The sequence below is a fragment of the Protobothrops mucrosquamatus genome, unplaced genomic scaffold (assembly GCF_001527695.2).
Source record: "Protobothrops mucrosquamatus isolate PMUCROS unplaced genomic scaffold, P.Mucros_1.0 scaffold4779, whole genome shotgun sequence".
NCBI classification, from domain to species: Eukaryota; Metazoa; Chordata; class Lepidosauria; order Squamata; family Viperidae; genus Protobothrops; species Protobothrops mucrosquamatus.
Window position 1 is genome coordinate 63,005 of NW_015390669.1, and position 20,941 is coordinate 83,945.

Below are 20,941 nucleotides of genomic sequence, written 5' to 3' on the forward strand. Positions count from 1 at the left end.
GAGGAGGAGGAGGAGGAGGAGGAGTCATCCGTGGTACTCACCCTTGGCTGTTTTCTTGCAGATGTTTCGTGACCCAACTTGGGAACATCCTCAGTGCTGGAAACGCATCTCCCTTTCTTTTCAGCACTGATGACGTTCCCTAGTTGGGTCACGAAACGTCTGCAAGGAAGCCACCCAGCTCAGCTATCCCTGAGGACCCCCCACCCCAACCCCATCACAACGTTGTTCAAGTGATGCCAAGAGTGGAATTGGCCGCAGCGAGTGACCCAAATCCTGTAAACTGTCATTTGCCTGTGAGCTCCTGACTTTGCCGTGTCCGCCGATGCTGCCGGCAAACACAACAGGGGCGTTTTCTTCCTTTTGGCTTCCACGATCTTTTGCGCGAACCGTCTCCGGTTGCGCCTGCAAGGCGTCAAAACCCGCTCCTCAGCTGGCTGGGTTCGCCCGGTTGCCCTTCCTGGCTGCAGTTCAGGAGGATGTTTGGAACGTGCTTATTAAATTTTGTCTACTATTATTTTTGTCGTTATTGCTGCTTCTCGCCCAGCCAGCCAGATGTTCAGACTGGCCTTTTCATCCACCTTTCCAGTCCTTCCCAAACATCTAAGATAGGCAGATGTGGCTGTTTTGTTGGAGAAAAAGGTATCATTGTAGAAAAGGAAGCTCTATTATTATTACAAAATAGTTGTTGAGGTTGGATTTGGCCTCTTTATCCACCTCTCCGGTCCTTCCCAAGGATCTGGGATAGACAGATGTGGCTGTTTGATGACACAAAGGAGGGAAGATATATTATTATGGCTGTTTGCAAAGTCAGCCAGATGTTGAGGCTGGATTTGGCCTCTTTATCCAGCTCTCCGGTCCTTCCCAAGGATCTGGGATAGACAGATGTGGCTTTGATGGCGTAAAGGAGGGAAGCTACATTATTACAGTTGGTTGCAAAGTCAGCCAGATGTTGAGGCTGGATTTGGCCTCTTTATCCACCTCTAAGATCCTTCCCAAGGATCTGGGATAGACAGATGTGGCGTTAAAGAGGGAAGCTACATTGTTACGGTTGGTTGCAAAGTCAGCCAGATGTTGAAGCTGGATTTGGCCCGTTTATCCACCTCCTGAGGATCTGGGCTGGGACAGATGTTATTTGATGGGGTTGAAGGCCTCCCTGGAGGATGTCAGCTCTTCCGAGCAAAGCTGCCTTTTGCAATTGACCGATGGGGATTTTGTCAGTGCCGATGGTGTTCAAGGGGTGCTCCAGATGTTTTGGGATTGCATCCGAGGTGCCAATCATGACTATGATTCTTTTCACATTGAGCCAGATGTTTAGGTTGGATTTGGCATTTTTTGTCTGCCTCTCGAGTCCTTCTCAAGGACCTGAAGTAGGCAGATGTGGTTGTTTGATGGGGGTTAAAGGTTAAAGGATGTCAGCTGTTCCAAGTCAAACTGCCATCTATTCATTTATCCATCTATCTATCTGTTTATCATCTCTCTCTCTTATCTGTATCTATCTATCTATCTATCTATCTATCTATCTATCTATCTATCTATCTATCTATCTATCATGTATCTATCTATCTATCTATCTATCATCTATCTATCTATCTATCTATCTATCATGTATCTATCTATCTATCTATCTATCTATCTATCTATCTATCTATCTATCTATCATGTATCTATCTATCTATCATCTATCTATCTATCTATCTATCTATCTATCTATCTATCTATCATTATCTATCTATCTATCTATCTATCTATCTATCTATCTATCATGTATTTATCTATATATATATCATCTATCTATCTATCTATCTATCTATCTATCTATCTATCTAGTATTTATCATCTATCTTTCTATCTTTCTATCTTTCTATCTATCTATCTGTCTATCTATCTATCTATCTATCTATCTATCTATCTATCTATCTATCTATCTATCTATCTATCTATCTATCTACCTACCTATTATTTATTTATTTGTAAAATGTATTGCCCCCCTCCCCCCATCTGACCACAAGGTAACTCTGGGTGGTTTACAATCCTTTCGCAATTGACCGCTGGGGATTTTGCCAATGCCGTCGATATTCAACCGGTGCTCCAGATGTTTTGGGATTGCACCCAAGGTACCTGTCGCTGCTATTATGGGTCTTGGCAGAGTCATCCAGATGTTTGGGTTTGGCACCTCTCTCCATCTTACGGACTGGGGGAGGGTGGAGGCCGTGGGAACCCCAAGTTAAATCTGAATTTAAATCTGGACTTCACTCTGGTTTAGGGCTTCGTGCCACCACGACGGGCACCGGTGCCACCGTGAGTTCCTTTCTCTTTTTTGCCCCACCAGATGTTCACAGGGGGACGAATCCCAGAAAACGAAGAGACCCCCAGCCCACAGCCCCCGGCTCCTCCACGCCTGGACACTGACGCCTCCCTCAAGTGCCTGATTGGCGAGTGGGACCTCCACATCTGCGAGCGGCTGGGCGATGGGTGCTTCGGCGTGGTGCACCGCGCCGAGTGGCACGCGCCAGGGGGCGCCTTGGTAAGCGCCTGGCCTGCGGGCCTGCCCGCTGCTCAGCAAGATCGACCCTGGCTTTGTCTGCGCCGGACCAAACTAGGCGCCCGTGTCTTTAGAACACAACTTGACAACAATTGACAACTTGGCAAAAGAGACGGTCTGTTTTGTGACTGTTCCAAAAAAAATTGGCTTATGACTGTTCCTCACTCTTACGACGCTCGCAGCCTCCCCACAGTTAGGGGATCAAAAGTCAGGCACTCGCCGAGCTGCGTGTTTGTACGACGGTCGTAGCATCCTGTGACCCCTTTTTTGTGACCTTCCTGGCCAGATTCCCACAAGCAAAGTCAATGAGGGAAGCTGGGTTCGCTTAACGACTGCATGACTCGCTTAACGGCTGCAGTGATGTGCTTGATAACTAGATCAAAAAATGTTGCAAAATTGAGCATGAGTCCTTAATCCAGGGGTCTTCAAAGTTGGCCCTTTGATGATTTGTGGACTTCAACTCCCAGAATTCCTCAGCCAGGCACACTGGCTGAGGAATTCTGGGAATTGAAGTCCACAAGTCATAAAAGAGTCCTAGTTCCCTCACGCTGGCTGAGGAATTCTGGGAGTTGAAGTCCATAAGTCATAAAAGGGTCCTAGTTCCCTCATGCTGGCTGAGGAATTCTGGGAGTTGAAGTCCACCAGTCATCAAAGGGCCGAGTTGGAAGACCCCTGCTTGTGGACTTCAACTCCCAGAATTCCTCAGCCACAAGTCATCAATGGCTCATAATTCCCTCACGCTTTCTGAGGAATTCTGGGAGTTGAAGTCCACGAGTCATAAAAGGGCCATAATTCCCTCACGCTGGCTGAGGAATTCTGGGAGTTGAAGTCCACAAGTCATAAAAGGGTCAGTTCCCTCACGCCGGCTGAGGAATTCTGGGAGTTGAAGTCCACGAGTCATCAAAGGGTCATAGTTCCCTCACGCCGGCTGAGGAATTCTGGGAGTTGAAGTCCACGAGTCATCAAAGGGTCATAGTTGCCTCATGCTGGCTGAGGAATTCTGGGAGTTGAAGTCCACACGTCATCAAAGGGTCCTAGTTCTCTCATGCTGGCTGAGGAATTCTGGGAGTTGAAGTCCACAAGTCATAAGAGGGTCCCAGTTCCCTCATGCTGGCTGAGGAATTCTGGGAGTTGAAGTCCACAAGTCATCAAAGGGCCAAGTTTGAAGGCCCCTGATGTAGGTAGTTCCTCAGCGTACAACAGTCTGTTTAGTGACCGTTTGAAATTACTAAAAATGTGACTTATGACCGTTTTCCACACTTACGACTGTGGCAGCATCCGCGTGGTCACGTGATCAGAATTTGGCTGCTTGGCAACTGACTCGTATTTACGACGGTCGCAGTGTTCCGGGGTTCATGTGGATCCCCTTTTGCGAACTTTTGGGAACCGAACTCAATGGGGAAGGCAGGTTCACTTAACAATCGTGATTTAACAGTCACTAAATGAAACTGTTGTAATTCGAGGACTGCCCATAAGAAGCTTTGTGTCTGTTCCTTCTCTCTCCTAGATCCCGGTGGCCGTGAAGACGCTGCGGTCGGACGTCTCCTCCGATCCGGGGGCCCTGATCGACTTCCTCAATGAGGTCAACGCCATGTGCTGCCTGGATCACCCCCACCTCCTCCGCCTCCACGGGGTGGTGCTCACCCAGCCCCTCAAGATGGTAAGGGGGAACCCCAGCGACTCGCCTCCAGAGGTTGTGGGTGCTCCATCACTGGAGGTCTAGGGGTCTCCTGCTTGAGCAGGGGGTTGGACTAGATGACCTCCAGGGATCCCTTCCAACTCCGTTATTCTGTAAGGATCTCCTCCTTGAGCAGGGGGTTGGACTAGATGACCTCCAGGGTCCCTTTCGACTCCATTATTCTGTAAGGGTCTCCTCCTTGAGCAGGGGGTTGGACTAGATGACCTCCAGGGTCCCTTCCAACTCCGTTATTCTGCAAGGCTCTCCTCCTTGAGCAGGGGGTTGGACTAGATGACCTACAGGGATCCCTTCCAACTCTGTTATTCTGCAAGGCTCTCCTCCTTGAGCAGGGGGTTGGACTAGATGACCTCCAGGGTCCCTTTCAACTCTGTTTTTCTGTAAGGGTCTCCTCTTTGAGCAGGGGGTTGGACTAGATGACCTCCAGGGTCCCTTCCAACCCTTCCAACCCTGCTATTCCGTTATTCTATTAAATTTTCCAGTCTCCTTCCAAACTTTTCCTGCAGGGGTGGGGCTATGAAGACCAGGAGGGGCCGGGCACCCAGAACACGGGTGCAAAGATTCTTTCTCGCCGAGTTCGCACGACCTGTGTAACTCAGCCAGGGGGGAAATCATCTAGGATTGCCTTCCAACACATTTATTCTGGTTAATTTTATTTCCCAATCTCCTTGCTGGGTTATTTTGGGGTTCAGACGGTGGGGCGATGGGTCTGGGGGGGGCATAGGTTAACCCTTCCCTCTTGGCCAGGGGTCTTCAAACTTGGCCCTTTGATGACTGTGGACTTCAACTCCCAGAATTCCTCAGCCAGGCATGCTGGCTGAGGAATTCTGGGAGTTGAAGTCCACCAGTCATCAAAGGGTCATAGTTCCCTCACGCTGGCTGAGGAATTCTGGGAGTTGAAGTCCACAAGTCATAAAAGGGCCATAGTTCCCTCACGCTGGCTGACGAATTCTGGGAGTTGAAGTCCACAAGTCATCAAAGGGCCGAGTTTGAAGACCCCTGCCTTAAATCTAAACAAACAAAATGGAGGCTGGCTGAGGAATTCTGGGAGTTGAAGTCCACAAGTCATCAAAGGCCCAAGTTTGAAGACCCCTGTTGTTGGCAGGTAACGGAGTTGGCCACGCTGGGCTCCCTCTACGACCGGCTCCAGCCGCCCTTCCCTCTGCACCAGCTCTGGAGCTACGCCGCCCAGGTGGCCGGGGCCATGGCTTACCTGGAGTCCAAGCTCTTCGTCCACCGGGATCTGGCCGCCCGGAACATCCTGCTGGTCTCCGAGGACCACGCCAAAATCGGCGACTTCGGCCTCATGCGCCCGCTGTCCAGTAAGAGTGACCGCTACGTCATGTCCGCCCACCGGCGCATCCCGTTCGCCTGGTAAGGCTCTCCGAGGCCAGGAGGGTTTAACCCCCACTTCCCCCGTCTCCTCAGGCTGCTGCTGAACCCTCAGCGGTCATGAGGACTAGCGCCTTGCGGGGTGCTGGCGAGACCTGAATGAAGGAACGTACCATGCCAGGATTTCAGGGTGAGATGTGGTTTTTCAGAAGAGGCTGGACAGCCACTTGTCTGAAATGGTCTGATTGACCGGGTGGGCTGGACTAGAGGACCTCTAAGGTCCCAGTCTGTTATTCTGCTATTTTGACTTCCTTCCTTCCTTCCTTCCTTCCTTCCTTCCTTCCTTCCTTCCTTCCTTCCTTCCTTCCTTCCTGATTTGACAGCCCCTTGTCTGAGATGGTATAAGGTCTCCTGCTTGAGCAGTGGGCTGGACTAGATGACCTCCAGGATCCCTTTCAACCCTGTTATTCTGTTATTCTATTAAATTTTATTCTGTTATTCTGCTTTCCTTCCTTCCTTCCTTCCTTCCTTCCTTCCTTCCTTCCTTCCTTCCTTCCTTCCTTCCTTATTAGACAGCCCATTGTCTGAGATGGTATAAGGTCTCCTGCTTGAGCAGCGGGCTGGACTAGAAGACCTCCGAGGTCCCTTTCAGCTCTATTCTGCGTCTAAAAGGTGTTCCTTTCTTCTTAGAGCAAATCTCGGCCAGCAAGTTTTCTTCCTTTTTACATTTATCCGGATTTATATTTCATCCTGTACGAAGGATGGTGGTTTATACGATTGGTCCTCTTCTTACGACCACAGTGAACTCCCCAATTTCCGTTGCTAAGCGAGACAGTGAAGTGCGCTTCGCCCCATTTTACGACCTTTCCTGCTACGGATGTGAAGGGAGTCACTGCAGTGGGGAAGCTGCTTACAGGCTTGTCCAGTGACTCTTTGCTCGCCCGAAGGTCGTAAAACGGGATCGCGTGACACCCCCTGCGACCGTCATAAGTACGAGTCAATTACCCAGCGTGTGAATTTTGATCACGCGACCGCGGGGATGATGGCTGCAAAGTTCCCCAAAGGTGAAAAACGGCCATAAGTCCCTTTTCCCAGGGCCAACCTAGCTTCAAGCGGTCGCTAAACGAACCGTCGTAAGTGGAGGACCGCCTTTAAGACCCTGATCCCTTTTTTCCCTCCTCCAATAATCCAAGTTTGAGGATTCTTAGCCTGTTTGCGGGGGGGGGGGAAGAAATCTGCAGGAATTTGAATGGCACCTTTTTTGAATTTTGCTCTTTTCCTTTGGGAAAATGTTATTTGACCTTTGCCCCTCCCGAGCTCAGGTGGGGTGGGGGGGTGACCAGGTGACTGACCCCCCCCCCCATGTTGCCCTTCCAGGTGCGCCCCCGAAAGTCTGCGCCTGGGGGTCTTCACCAGCGCCTCGGACGTCTGGATGTTCGGGGTGACCCTCTGGGAGATGTTCTCCTACTGCGAGGAGCCCTGGGTGGGCTTGACCGGCAGGCAGGTGAGACCGACAGGGGGCGCCCCCCCAAACCGGCACGGGGAAGGGGCCAGTGGTTAGAGCCGATGCCTGTCTGGGGGACGATGGGAAGTGTAGTCTGAGGCCTCGGGAGGGGGTAAGGTGTTCAGAAGCGACGGGCTTTCCGAGACGGTGCTGGGGGCCGAGCTGCTTTGCCAAGGGGGGGTCAAAAAAGTCAAGATGGCGGCCAGGCAAAGAAAAGGCCCGCCTGTTGTTGTTGTTTTTTCCACGCACGAAAACGGACACAAAAACGGGCAGGGGTTTGATGACGGCTGCTGTCTAGAGGCAGTTTGGTCTAGTGGTTGAGGCGTCAGGCTAGGAACCAGGAGACGGCGAGTTCTAGTCCTGCCTTAGACATGAAAGCTGGCTGGGTGACTTTGGGCCAATCACCAGGAGAGGATGAGTTCTAGTCCCGCCTTAGGCACGAAAGGGACTGGGTGACTTTGGGCCAATCATCAGGAGTCTGGGAGTTCTAGTCTCGCCTTAGGCATGAAAGGGACTGGGTGATTATAGTCCAATCACCAGGAGACGGTGAGTTCTAGTCCCGCCTCAGGCATGAAAGGGACTGGGTGACTTTGAGCCAATCACCAGGAGACGCTGAGTGCTAGTCCCGCCTTAGGCATGAAAGGGACTGGGTGACTATAGTCCAATCACCAGGAGACGCTGAGTTCTAGTCCTGCCTTAGGCACGAAAGGGACTGGGTGACTTTGGGCCAATCATCAGGAGACTGGGAATTCTAGTCCCTCCTTAAGCTTGACATCCATCTGAATGATGTTGGGCCAGTCACTAGGAGACGGTGAGTTCTAGCGCGCCTGGAAAAGCCAGCTGGGTGACTTTGGCCTAGTCCCTCTCTCAGCCCAGCCCACCTCACAGGGTCGTTGTGTTGGAGGAAAAAAATAGGAGAAGGAAGCAATATTAGCTATGTTCACCGCTTTCAGTTATTTATAAAAAATAGCATAAAAGACGGCATAAAAAAGCTATTTTTTTCCTTAAGTGTTTCTCAACCTTGACAATTTTAAGGCATGTGGACTTCAACTCCCAGAATTCCACAGCCAGCATTGCTGGCTGTGGAATTCTGGGAGTTGAAGTCCACATGCCTTAAAATGGTCAAGGTTGAGAAACACAGAGATCTTGTGTGCGCCTCACCTTGAAACGGATGCTTTGTTTTTCCTTCCTGACCCGCCCAGATCATGATCAAGATCGACCGGGAAGGAGGCCGCTTGGAAAGGACGGAAGATTGTCCCAGGGCCATCTACGCCCTGGCGCTCAAGTGCTGGGCCCACAATCCGGAAGACCGGCCCAAATTCCGGGAAATGGTCCACCTGTTGCAGGAGGTGAGAGTAAGGCTGCGTTCACACAAACACCTGGGGTGGGTCGGGGAGAAAAGACTCTTGTTTGGTCCAGGAATATCTAGATTCCTGTCTGGCCAGCAGTTGGTCAGGTTGGGACGGCCAGGTGGCTGGCCTCAGTCCGTCTAGGCCACTTTTAAGACTGGTGGACTTCAACTCCCAGAATCCCCCAGCCGGCGGCCCTGCTTGTTGCTGCTGCTGCTAGGGATTCTGGGAACTGAAGTCCACACATCCAGAAGTCAGGGAGTTTGAAGACCCCTGGTTTAGGCTCTGAAGATAGGTGGACTTCAACTCCCAGAATTCTCAGCAGCGGCCCTTCTTGTTGCCGCCGCTGCTAGGGATTCTGGGAACGGAAGTCCACATATCCGGAAAGCAGGGAGATTGCCAGTCCTTTGGTTTAGGGCAGGGATAAGCAACCTTGGATCTTTTAGGACTTGTGGACTTCAACTCCCAGAATTCCTCAGCCAGCATGGGGGAACTATGGCCCTGTTTAGAATTCATGGACTTCAACTCCCAGAATTCCTGAGGCAGCATGGCTCATCTTGGAAACCTCTTCCTTTCCCCTCAGCATGGCTCGTTCAGGAATTCTGGGTATTGAAGTCCACAAGTCATAAAAGAGCCAAGGTTGCCTACCCCTGGTTTAGGCTATGAAGATAGGTGGACTTCAACTCCCAGAATTCCCAGTAGCAGCCATGCTGTTTGCTACCACTGCTAGGAATTCTGGGAACTTAAGTCCACACATCCGGAAGGCGGGGAAATTTTAGAGACCTTTGGTTTAAGGTATGAAGATATGTGGACTTCAACTCCCAGAATTCTCCAGCCAGCGGCCATGCTTGTTGCTAGCACCGCTAGGGATTCTGGGAACTGAAGTCCACACCTCCGGAAGGCAGGGAGTTTGCCAGTCCCAGCTGCGGCCAGGAAATTACTGGCAGTTCTAGATTTACAGCCCTCTCTTTAGATGATAATAATTATAAAGTTGGAAGGGACCTTGGAGGTAATCTAGTCCAACCCCCTGCTCAGGCAGGAAACCCTATTACCATTTCAAACAAAGGCTGTCCAGCCTCTTCTCCAACACTGGAAGTTTTTAAGAAGAGACTGGACAGCCATTTGTCTGAAATGGTATCGGGTTTCCTGCCTGAGCAGGGGGTTGGACTAGATGACCTCCAAGGTCCCTTCCAACTTCATTATTATTGTTGTTGTTATTGTTATTATTATTATTATTATTATTATTATTATTATTATTATTATTATTATTATTATTATTATTACCATTTGAAGTTACAACGGCACTCAAAAAAGTGACTTAGGACCGTTTTTCGCTCTTACGACCGTTGCAACATCCCCGTGGTCACGTGATCAAAATTCAGGCGCTTGGCAACCGACTCGTATTTACGACGGTCGCAGGGTCCGGGGGGGGGTCACGTGACCCCTCTTTTGCGACCTCCTGACAAGTGAAGTCAATGGGGGAAGCCCGATTCGCTTAACGACGGGGTGACTCGCTTTAACAACTGCAGCGACTCCGTTAACAGCCAGTCGTAAAGTGGGGCAAAACTCACTTAACAACTGCCTTGCTTAGCGACGGGAACGTGGCCCTCGACTTCTTTTTTTTTTTCGACCACACCCCTCAGACATGTGTCCGTGTGTCTTTTTAACACAGCTGCGTCCCAAAGAGATGAAGGCGATTCGTGCTTTCGGTGAGCCCGGTTGGTTAAGGCTGGAAGCAAACGATCCGGTCACCATCATCGAAGGCGGGTGAGTGAAGACGCCGGGACCTCTTTCGGTGGGGGAGGGGAAGGGGAGGGGTCTGCACTCCCTCGGCCCCTCCCCTCCCAATCGCACAGCCTTCCTGTCCCTTCAGCTCCATCCTGCTTTGCAAGTTCCTAGTCCTCAATGTCCGATTCCCCTGTTCTTCTCTTCTGATCGCTTCTCGCCTCTGTTCCCAGAGTCGTAAGAGGTCAGGGGTCTGTGAGGTCATCCAGGCCAACCCCCTTCCCTGCTCACCTTTATCTATCAATGTAGTCTCGCTTAAAGGCTTCTACGAATTTTATTTCTTTGTCCTCGAGACGCTGCAAGTTGTAAAAAATACCACAAATTCTCTTTCGTCCAAACTATTCCCCCGGCTTCCTAAGTCAATGGGAGTTGTAGTCCAAGACCCCCCGAGATTTAGGCTCCTGAAAACCCCAACGGGGTGTATTCCTCTCATCCCCCCCTCCCTTTTTTGCCCCTCCAGCCCCGAATCGTCCACCTGGCGAGGGCAGAACAAGCGGACCCTCAAAGTCGGCATCTTCCCGTCTTCCGTCGTGGCGGCAGCCGAGGATGCAGCGCCCCCTGTTGGAGCTACGCGGATCAGCCACCCCATCCGAAGCTCCTTCCTTCACCTGAGTCACGGGGACATCGACCCTGAGCGAGGATGGGGGTCTCCGGACCAGGAGGAGTACGTGGGGGGGGGCGGGTTGGGCATCACACACACACGCACACACACACAAACACTGAAAAGGTGTGTCTTAGGATCCCTGCAGGACCATATCCAGTGTTGGTGCATGTCCTGCCACCTGGTGGCCGGCAGTGGTACTGCCCTTTTTGTCCGGGCTGCGACAAGTAGGGCTAACGCCATCCCAGCAAGCAGAGGAGCCTGGAAAGGGGAGGGGGCAGCTGGACCCCCAACCCCACCCCAGGGGAGTCACATCAGTGGGATCAGGGACCCCACCGGGACACCAGGTTTAACTTCCCTGCCCGGAAAAGAATGACAGATTGTCCTCAACTTACGACGACCATCGGAACGGGGATTTCGGGTGAGAATCTCTGAAAGGGTGTGGGGTTCCTGAGCATGTGCAAAAGGAGCCCTCCCCCCTGAAATTTGAGCCCAAGTCTGCAGAGGGTGTCTCTCGGGGCCTGCGTTCCTCAACCTCGGGCACGTTAAGGTGTGCGGGCTTCCAAGCTGGCAGGGGAATTCTGGGAGTTGAAGTCCACACACCTTGAGGACAGGTAGGTCGTTCCTGGACTTACGAAGCTATTTCCGTTGCTAAGCGAGACATTTGTTAAGCAAATTTTGCTCCGTTGTATGCCCTGCCTACAGTCATAAGTGTGAGGACCGGTCGTCAAGTCACCTTTCCCGGGCCGTCGTAACTTCGAACGGACGCTACACGAGTGGTGGCGAGGCGAGGACTGCCTGGGACGGGCCGTCACTAACCGGAACACGGGTGTTTTGTCTTCTTCGTCCTAGGAAGAAACCAAAACTGCGCGGGGGGAATCCCGGCCCCCAGAACCCCGGCGGCAAGAGCAAGCAGCTGCTGCAACTGGCCCGTGAGTCTCCCCCTCCCCTTAATGGGTCTTTTGGGGGGGGTCTTCTGCCCCTCTTATACCCGCCCCCCTCTCTGCTGCCCCCTGCAGGCCTCTCCAAAAGCCTGGAATCCATTTCCGAGTGGTCCATCCTGCGCCCCAAGCCGAAATTCTCGCCCTTCCGGACGGAGGGTCCCAGCCAGCCCCCCCAGCGGCGGTTCAGCGACCTGCCCACCCCGCTCCCGTCGTCCCCTCCCCAGCCGGAGTACCGCAGCCCCAAGGCTGCTGCCCGCATCCCGAACCCGGCCCTGCCTTCCTGGGCGCTGCCCAAGGCGGAGGCTGCGGGGGGCAAGGAGAAGGAGCAGCGGGGGTCCCGCCCGGCCCCCAAAGGCGCTGGGGGGCCACCCCTTCCCGGCGCACCGAGGCTGACCATGGGGGAGATCGAGAAGAAGATCAAGGAGGTAAGAGACCACCTTCTGCCATGCCCACCACCGGGTCTTGCTTCAAAGAGGGGGGGGAACCCTGAGGGCATCCATCCGGGCTTTGTGCTCTCGAACTGGATCTGGGCTGGGCTGCTGGGGAGGGGGAGGTCGTTTCCACCCCACACCGGGTTAGGGGGGTCAAGGATCTTCCCTCCTTCCGCCGCGCCCTCAAAACATGGCTATTCCAGCTAGCGGGACTGGCCTAAGGGATATTTTAAATTTGATTTTAATTCGATTTTAATTTGGCTTTTAACATAATTTTAAAAAGAAACGGCAAAAAATCAATATTTCATTTTAATTGTATTTTAAACTTAGTATTTTGTATGGTTTGTCTGTTTTTTAACTTGCTGTAAGCCGCCCTGAGTCCTCCAGGAGAAGGGCGGGGTATAAATTTAATAAAACCTAAAACCTAAACCTAAGGAAGGGATCGCCTTCCAGCTTGAAATGGAGCTCCATAAAGGGAAAGGAGACCACAAGGAGATCTGAAAACCCCTTGGGAAGAATCCTTTACAGGTAAAGTCCTCGACTTACAACCGTTTAGTGACCGTTCCAAGTTATGACGGCACTGAAAAAAGGTGACTTATGGCCATTTTTCACACGACCGTTACAGCCTCCCCTGTGGTCACGTGATTGAAGTTCGGACGCTCGGCACCTGACTCATATTTACGACGGCCGCAGCGTGCCGGGGAGGGGTGTTGTCACGGGATCCCCCTTTTGCGACCGACTGGCAAGCAAAGTCCACGGGGGAAGCCGGATTCGCTTGACTGTGTGACTCACTTAGTGTCCGCAATAATTAACAACTGTGGCCAGAAAGGTCGTAAAACGGGGCAAAACTCACATTTAACGACGGTCTGACTTAGCAGCGGAAATCTGGGCTCAAATTGTGGTCGTTAAGTCGAGGACTACCTGTGTTACATTTATTCTTTATTAAATGTATTCGCTGGCCATCTCACTCGGATTTCCAAAACACCCGAGCACGGAAAATAATAATAATAATAATAATAATAATAATAATAATAATAATAATAATAATAATAATAATAATTAATAATAATAAATAATAATTATTATTATTAATAATAATAAATTAATAATAATAATAATAAATTAATAATAATAATAATAATAATAATAATAATAATAATAATAATAATATGATTATAGTAATAGTAATAATAATATGATGATGATGATGATGGAAGGGAGCTTGGAGGTCATCTAGTCCAACCCCCTGCCTTCATGAATTCTGTTTAGCCCCTCCTGGTGGAGATGGGTATTGTAGTCCCAAACCCCGGCAGGGGCTGGGCATGGGAAGGCTAGCCAATCCTTGAAGGGGGGAGAGGGCAGCTGGCAACCATTTCTCCTCTTGAGCCCCCCCCAAAGCAGAGGAGTTGGGGGTCGCCCCCCTGCGGCCTCTTGGCTGAGGCTGCCCGTTTGCCCCCCTCCCCACAGGTGGAAGAGCGGGTGCACGGGGTGACCACCGAGGAGTGCCTGGAGGCCCTGCGGATGAACAGCTGGGAGGTGCCCAAGACGGTCCAGCTGCTGAAGGTGGGAAGCCAGCCCCCCCCTCCCTGTTGGCCCGCCAGCTGTTTTCCAGCTGTGCCTCCTGGATGGGGAGGGCAGCGGGAGAGGGAGGGGCTTCCGGGAGCCTCGGGTAGTGGGGTGTGTGTGTGTGGGGGGGAAACTTGGCACCTCAGAGGAGCCGCATGACCCACATCTTCCTTCCTTGCCCCCTCCCTTTCTTATTTTTCCTTCCTCCCTTTCTTATTTTTCCTTCCTCCCTTTCTTATTTTTCCTTCCTCCCTTTCTTGCTTTTACCCCTCCCTTTCCTTCATTTTTTGTTCCTTTCCTTCCTTCCTCTCAATTTTCCTTCCTCTTTTGCCTTCTGTTCTTCCATCTCCCTTCCTTCCTGTCTTCTTTCCCTTCATTTCCTTCCTTCCTCCCTCCCTCTTGCCTTCCCTTTTCCTTCCTTCCCTCCCTTTTTCCTTCTATTCTTCCCTCCATCTCCTTTCCTTCCTGTCTTCCTTCCCTTCATTTCCTTCCTTCCTTCCTTCTACCTTCTATTCATCTTCCTTCCTTCCTGTCTTCCTTCCCTTCCTTCCCCCCTCCCTCTTGCCTTCCCTTTTCCTTCCTTTCCTACCTCCCTCTTTCCCTCCTTCCTTCCTCCCTTTTCCTTCCTTCCCCCTTCCTTTTATCTTCTATTCATTTTCCTTCCTTCCTGTCTTCATTTTCTTCCTCCCTCCCTCTTGCCTTCCCTTTTCCTTCCTTCCCTCTCCCTTCCTTCCACCTTCTATTCTTTCATCTCCCTTCCTTCCTGTCTTTTCTCATTTCCTTCCTCTTTTCCTTCCTTTTTACCTTCTATTCATCTTCCTTCCTTCCTGTCTTCCTTCATTTCCTCCCTCCCTCCCTCTTGCCTTCCCTTTTCCTTCCTTCCTTTTCTCTCCTTTCATCTTCTATTCTTCTCTCCATCTTCCTTCCTTCCTCTCTCCTTCTTGCCTTTCCTTCTTTCCTTCCTTCCCTCCCTCCCTCCCTCTTTCCCTCCTTCCTTCCTCTTTCCCTCCCTCCCTCCCTCCCACAGGTCCACCAGCTCTTCAACCTCAGCTCCCTCTCGTGGGACGAATGCCGTCGGATCCTGGAGAAGCACCGCTGGAATTTGGCCATGGCCTCCCGTTACGTGCTCAGCCGGGGGCTCCGGACCTGAGCAGGCACCCGGGGTGGGGGTGGGCAGGGGGGGAGCCAGGGGGTCTATCCCGAAGGGCCCACCTGGCCCAGGATCCCAGCTCCCCTGTGCTGGTGGGCAGGAGAGACCCCCCCGGGCCTTCCCCACCACCCTCCACAGGCTCCCCACGGACTCGTGGCCGAGTGTCCAGCCGCTTAGGACGATGGCCGGCCCAAACGCAAACCAGCTACTCCTTTTGGCCAAAGACACACCGAAGCCAGTGGTCCAGTTGACCGGCCCTCCTCTGAACCTCGGGACCCAAGCTCCTAGTCCTCTTTGAGGAGGCACACCTCAACTGGGCCGCGCCACTGGATTCCCTTCCCTGGGTCATTTTATTACTCTCGCGTTCTTCCAAGGATCTGCAGATTTTCTTATTTATAAGCACGGCTAGCTTGAACTCTTTAGAGGTTTTTTTCCTGCGTGGATGCTCGCTGGCTCTGTCTGGGGAGGGGCGGAGGGAGGGGGCAAGTGGGGAGGGTCCAGGCAGCCCCCTCACCAGATGCCCAGGTGGCTTAAGTGGGGGAGGGGGCAGTGGGGAAAAGTGGGGGGCTCTGGGATGGAAGCACCTTCCTGGCTCTCTCTCTCTGATGTAAATAGGGGTCGAATACGGGCAATAAAGGTGAGCAGCTGTGAGTGCGCTCCTGGGGTGTCTTGGGAGGAGGATGGGAGGAGGAGGAGGAAGGGGAGAAGGGGAAGAGGCAGGAAGGAGTGGGGAAGTAGGAGGGGGAAAGGAGGAAGCGGTGAGGAAGAGGAAGGGAAGAGATTTGTGGATGACACCCAGCTGGCAGGAATAGCCAACACTCCAGAGGTTACAGGCTTAGGATACAGGAGGATCTGGACAGACTTGAACCCAGGGCCCTATCTAACAAAATGAAATTCAATGGTGAAAAAAGTAAGATTCTACATTTAGGCAAGAAAAACCAAATGTACAGGTATAGTATAGGGGGTACCTTGCTCAATAGTAGTAACTGTGAGAGGGATCTCGGAGTCCTAGTGGACAACCCCTTAAATATGAGCCAGTCGTGTGCTGCAGCTGCCAAAAAGGCCAACACAATCCTAGACTGCATTAACAGAGGGAGAGAATTAGGATCACGTGAAGTGTTAATACCACTTTACAAGGCCTTGGTAAGGCCATACTTGGAATAATGCATCCAGTTTTGGTAACCGCGATGTAAAAAAGATGTTGAGACTAGAGTACAGAGAAGAGCAACAAAGAGGATCAGGGGACTGGAGGCTAAAACATACGAGGACCGGCTGCTGGAATTGGGGATGTCTATTTTAATGAAGAGAAGGACGAGGGGGGACAGGATAGCAGTGTTCCAGTATCTCAGGGGCTGCCCCAAAGAAGAGGGAGTCAAGCTATTCTCCAAAGTGCCTGAAGGCAGGACAAGAAGCAACGGATGGAAACTAATCAAGGAGAGAAGCAACCTAGAACTGAGGAGAAACTTCCTGACAAGCCAGAACAATGAACCAGTGGAACTACCTGCCTCCAGAAGCGGTGAATGCTCCAACACTGGAAGTTTTTAAGAAGAGACCGGACAGCCATCTGTCCGAAATGGTGTAGGGTTTCCTGCCTGAGCAGGGGGTTGGACTAGATGACCTCCAAGATCCCTTCCAATTATTTTTATTATTTGCCTGAAATGGTATAGGGTTTCCTGCCTGAGCAGGGGGCTGGACTAGACGACCTCCAAGCCCCCTTCCAACTTTTTTTATTATTGTCTGAAATGGTAGGGTTTCCTGCCTGAGCAGGGGGTTGGACTAGATGACCTCCAAGGTCCCTTCCAACTTTTTTATTATTTGTCTGAAATGGTATAGGGTTTCCTGCCTGAGCAGGGGGTTCGACTAGATGACCTCCACGGTTCCTTCCAACTTTATTATTATTATTATTATTATTATTAAGTAGAGGACTGCTTTTTAAGGTTTGACAGCCGCTGTTACGACTCCGACAAAATCAACAATCCATCAAAGAGGGGGGGAGAAAAAAATGAGCAAACGCTACATATTTTATTCGTTCCGTCTTTGGTTCGGCCTGGAAACTCAGAAGCTTCATCGTCGGCGAGACCCCCAAATTACACACTTCCAAAGGAGGGGTTTGTTTTCTTTTTGCACAGCCCGCTTGACCTCCCGCTGTAGGCCCAGCCTCCCTCCCCATGGGTTGGAACAACAAATCCCATCATCCCTGCCACAGGTCGCAGCAGACTGCCGGAGTCGGAGGGCACTCCGAGAACCCCAAACTCGGGGGGGACCTGAATTTGTCCAAGCAAGCATCAACTTCAACTGCCACCTTTGCTTTTTTTCCCCAGCTATGGATCCTTTCTCCGCCATCGTTGTGGGGTGCAAATTCTTGAGTACCCCACCCCTTCCACCCTAGCCCCCCCCCCAAAAAAACATTTGGTATTTAAATACAGTAGAGAAAAATCACTGGATATTAATATTATGCAAGACGCTGAAATTCAGAAAGGGATTTTCTGCTTCTCCGTGACCCCCAACTCTTGAGCTGATGGTGGGGGGTCCCTAACAGCCCACAAAATTGGGGTGGGGGGCGTCTTGCTATTTTAGTGGTTAAGCCACATAGCACCAGCAACCGTGCCTGGCCAAGACATTGAAATAGGAATTAAAATACCAACTATCCACAAATTGGGGCCGGAAACGGTAAAACGGTCGGCCTGACACGTCCGCAGCATTTGTTTCGTCCTTGGTGCCAACGGGACCACGCCACGCCGACACCCACAAACACACACACCGTGCATAATCCAGACAGACTCACACACCCAAAAGTGTCACCCGAGCGGCTCCCAGCTCAAATCGGCTTAAGACTACAACGCCCATCCCCTCCCAGGCAGCCCAGCCTATCCCCGGAGGGCTCCACGTTGGGGAAAGCAAGTCCAAACCACGTCCAAGAACTGTGAATCAGCAACTGAGACAGACAGATGTCTCCAGATGTGCGGCTTTTCAAACTTCACAAAAGCATCTGTGCACCAAGGCGCTCGGCCTCTTTGTCTTGGGATCATCTGATACGGGTCCAACAAGGAAGCCATTGTTAAACCAAAGATGGCTTGTTTTGTTTTTCTTTTAACAAGCACGGATTGTTCTTTTCCTCCAGGGTTTTTTTTTGGGGGGGGGGAAGGGCGGTGCCACGGCTGCTAATCTAGAATTATTTTTATTCTGCCAAGCGTCCTTTTATTAATTATCCGCCCGGCACATTTATCTGATGGGCGATTTCTTCGTTGTTCCCTCCCGGTCTCTCTGCTCGGGAGTCTGGAGAATCTATGGGGCACAGACACCCATCTTTGGGAATTACTAATTCCACACCCCAGGAATAAAGCTCTCTCTAAGGCAGTGGTTTTTAAACTTGGCACCTTTAAAATGTGTGGACTTCAACCCCCAGGATTCCCCAGCCAGCCACGTTATCATTTATAAAGGAGACTATTATTAGAAATCCAGGTCCAGATAAACTACGTCTGCAGCATACCCCTGATCTACTAAGTCCGTCATTCTACACTGGCTGGAGAATTCTGGGAATTGAAGTCCATATATCTTAAAGATGCTGAGATTAAGAAATAGAATTCTTCAGGATTAGAGGATGAATCTGCCCGGGTTTATGTGCAATGTTTTGGTGACACAGTAAGCCATCGTTCTGACTTTTTTGACCAGACAGCCTTGGTCCCCACACCCCAAAATCCTGAGCAGGCACCCCAACTCAGCTGAACACCCCCACTGATCTTCTATGCCAAAAGTTTCCCTGAAAATCACAACTTTAACAGCAGAACAACTAACCCAACTTTCCCCAACCTCTCCTTCAGAGAGCTGGAGTTCAACTCCCATAATCCCCAGCCCGGAGATGGCAGAGAGAGTGCACCGGACAGAATCTAACAAGTTTTGTGCAGAAGTGCAAGCCCACAACAGCTTCCGAGAACAGAGGCAACTAGGATAGAGACCCAGTCTTTGGACACATAGAAATTTTCAAGCGCAACCATCGCTGTCAGACCCAAACATACCCACAAAAACACACATATACGCATACTCTCTACACACAAAAAACCCACATACACTCCCTCTCTCTCTGTCAGGTCAGAACCAGGAAAACTGTCCCTGATTTGAGATGATTTCAACTGCTCATTACAGAGGTCCTCTGTCCAACTTCTCCCGTCTTCTCGAAAAACATAAAATCCTGCGAAAAGCAGAAGAGAAATTGCTGAAGTGCCTGGTGGTCTCCTTTTCTTGGGAGGTGTAGGGAAAGTGGACCACCCACCCCAGTTCTCATCATCTTTCCTCAACGCTGGAGCCGGACTCACAATGAGGAAGCAGGCTCCGAGGAGAATCGCCTTGACCTTCACGTCCAGATCGATGGGGAACTGGATCCCAAAGTTGTCCGTGTCGGTGAAGATTTCCTTAAGGAGGCCGCTCCACTGCTTACTGATCCGGCCCACCCCACGGGACTCATCCCGGGTCTTCACCTGCAGGAAGACATGAGGGCTGCGTTTACGTACCGCATGGAACAATTGGCGACCGCGAAAGGACATCTGCCTGTAACCTCACATCAAATGTACACCGTACTTCCATCTCCACCTGGTGCAGGAATTAGATTTCCAAGCTTGTTTTTAAGATCTCGTGAGAATATTCTAAAGGAGATGGGGTTCTTGAGCATGTGCAAAAGGTCCCTCCCCCAAAATCTGAGCCCAGGGTCTGTAGATGTTGTCTCTCTGGGCCTGGATTTCTCGACCCTTCAGCATTTTAATATGTGTGGACTTCAAAGCTGGCAGGGGAATTCTGGGAGTTGAAGTCCACACATCTTGAGGACTGGTTGACTAACACTACAGATAGTCCTTGACTTACGAGCCCAACATTTCTGTTGCTAAGTGAGACACTTGTTAAGTGAATTTTGCTCCATTGTATGACCTTTCTTCCCATAGCCGTTAAAGTGAATCCCTGTGATTAAGTCAGTGACATGGGTTGTTAAGTGAAACCGGTTTCCCGATTGACTTTGCTTGTCAGAAGGTCGCCAAAGGAGATCACGTGATGCCGGGACGCTGCAACCGTCATAAATACGAGCGAGTTGCCAAGCGTCCGAATTTGGACCACGTGGCTGTGAGGTGTGAAAACTGGTCATAAGTCACTTTTTTCAGTGCCGCTGCAACTTTGAATGGTCACTAAACAACCTATTGTTAAATTGGGGATTGTCTCTATTCTGGTCACACCTCGAAGCTGACATCCCCGCCGCAACTGCAGGCAAAGCAGGGCCCCAAAACACGGAGCACCGTCTCCTTCTCGACGTTCTGGATGGAGAACCTGGGCATGAAGGGATGCCAGGTCTGCACCACGTAGCCGATGGTGGCACCCGGCGGGCACTGGACTTCCATCTGTGAGAAGGAAAAGTAAAACTGGTGTCAGAAAAGTGAGGTTAAGAGGTTGCCCAAGTTAAGTCACAATGCTTGGACAAATATGTTCTATTGCAACCTAACAGAGAGGAGAATTCACACAACAACACAACAGCCGCACTGACAATGGTTAAATCAAGAGTTTCGCTTTAGGGGGACTTCCGGTGGCAGGCGACTTCGTCGGTCGCAGCTGTTTGCTGCCTCCCGCCTGTTTCGCGTAAAAGCCGTTTTGACAGCCAGTACCAGCTGTCAAACGGCCTGATACCTTTCCCCTGGGCATAAGGGGATAGGTGAGCTGCCTGGGGTAGGAGTTGAGTTCCCGAGTCATCCTATATGGACGATGTAGGTGAGAACTCCTCCGGAGCCCCGAGGATTCTCCGCGATCCAGGATGCCTTCGCTTCGGCGAAGCTAGAAGCCGCCGCCACTGCTGCAACTTAAAGTTAATTGTGAGTTTTATTTGTAAGCAGACGAACCAACCTTGGAAGCTTGTTTTTTATTTTGGACTCTAACTTGGATAATAAGTTCTTCCCCGTACTTGTGTTGGATGGAGGAAAAGTGAATTTAAAATGGCGATGGATTGATACTTTTCAGCAAGAAGTGAAAGTGATTTCCGGTTTGTAATTTTTGCTACTTTGAATCTGCGT

General features: G+C 51.0%; 2 protein-coding genes across 2 annotated transcripts in view; one reads left to right on the forward strand and one right to left on the reverse strand.

Annotated features, from left to right (window-relative positions):
* TNK1 (tyrosine kinase non receptor 1) overlaps positions 1-14,900 on the forward strand; it is a 20,156-nt gene extending 5,256 nt beyond the window's left edge. The window contains exons 3-13 of the mRNA XM_015828666.1: positions 2,330-2,524; positions 4,050-4,202; positions 5,344-5,612; positions 6,948-7,074; positions 8,277-8,423; positions 10,096-10,190; positions 10,669-10,872; positions 11,662-11,741; positions 11,829-12,178; positions 13,652-13,747; positions 14,778-14,900. Of these exons, the coding sequence (XP_015684152.1) occupies positions 2,330-2,524; positions 4,050-4,202; positions 5,344-5,612; positions 6,948-7,074; positions 8,277-8,423; positions 10,096-10,190; positions 10,669-10,872; positions 11,662-11,741; positions 11,829-12,178; positions 13,652-13,747; positions 14,778-14,900 (1,839 nt within the window). The remainder of the gene's footprint in view (positions 1-2,329; positions 2,525-4,049; positions 4,203-5,343; positions 5,613-6,947; positions 7,075-8,276; positions 8,424-10,095; positions 10,191-10,668; positions 10,873-11,661; positions 11,742-11,828; positions 12,179-13,651; positions 13,748-14,777) is intronic.
* A 4,126-nt stretch (positions 14,901-19,026) lies between these two features.
* Positions 19,027-20,941, reverse strand: part of LOC107299303 (phospholipid scramblase 1-like) — a 10,654-nt gene continuing 8,739 nt past the window's right edge. Inside the window, exons 5-7 of the mRNA XM_029286740.1 lie at positions 20,117-20,278; positions 19,214-19,375; positions 19,027-19,089 (exon numbers count right to left, since the gene is read on the reverse strand). Coding sequence (XP_029142573.1) covers positions 19,027-19,089; positions 19,214-19,375; positions 20,117-20,278 — 387 coding nt within the window. The remainder of the gene's footprint in view (positions 19,090-19,213; positions 19,376-20,116; positions 20,279-20,941) is intronic.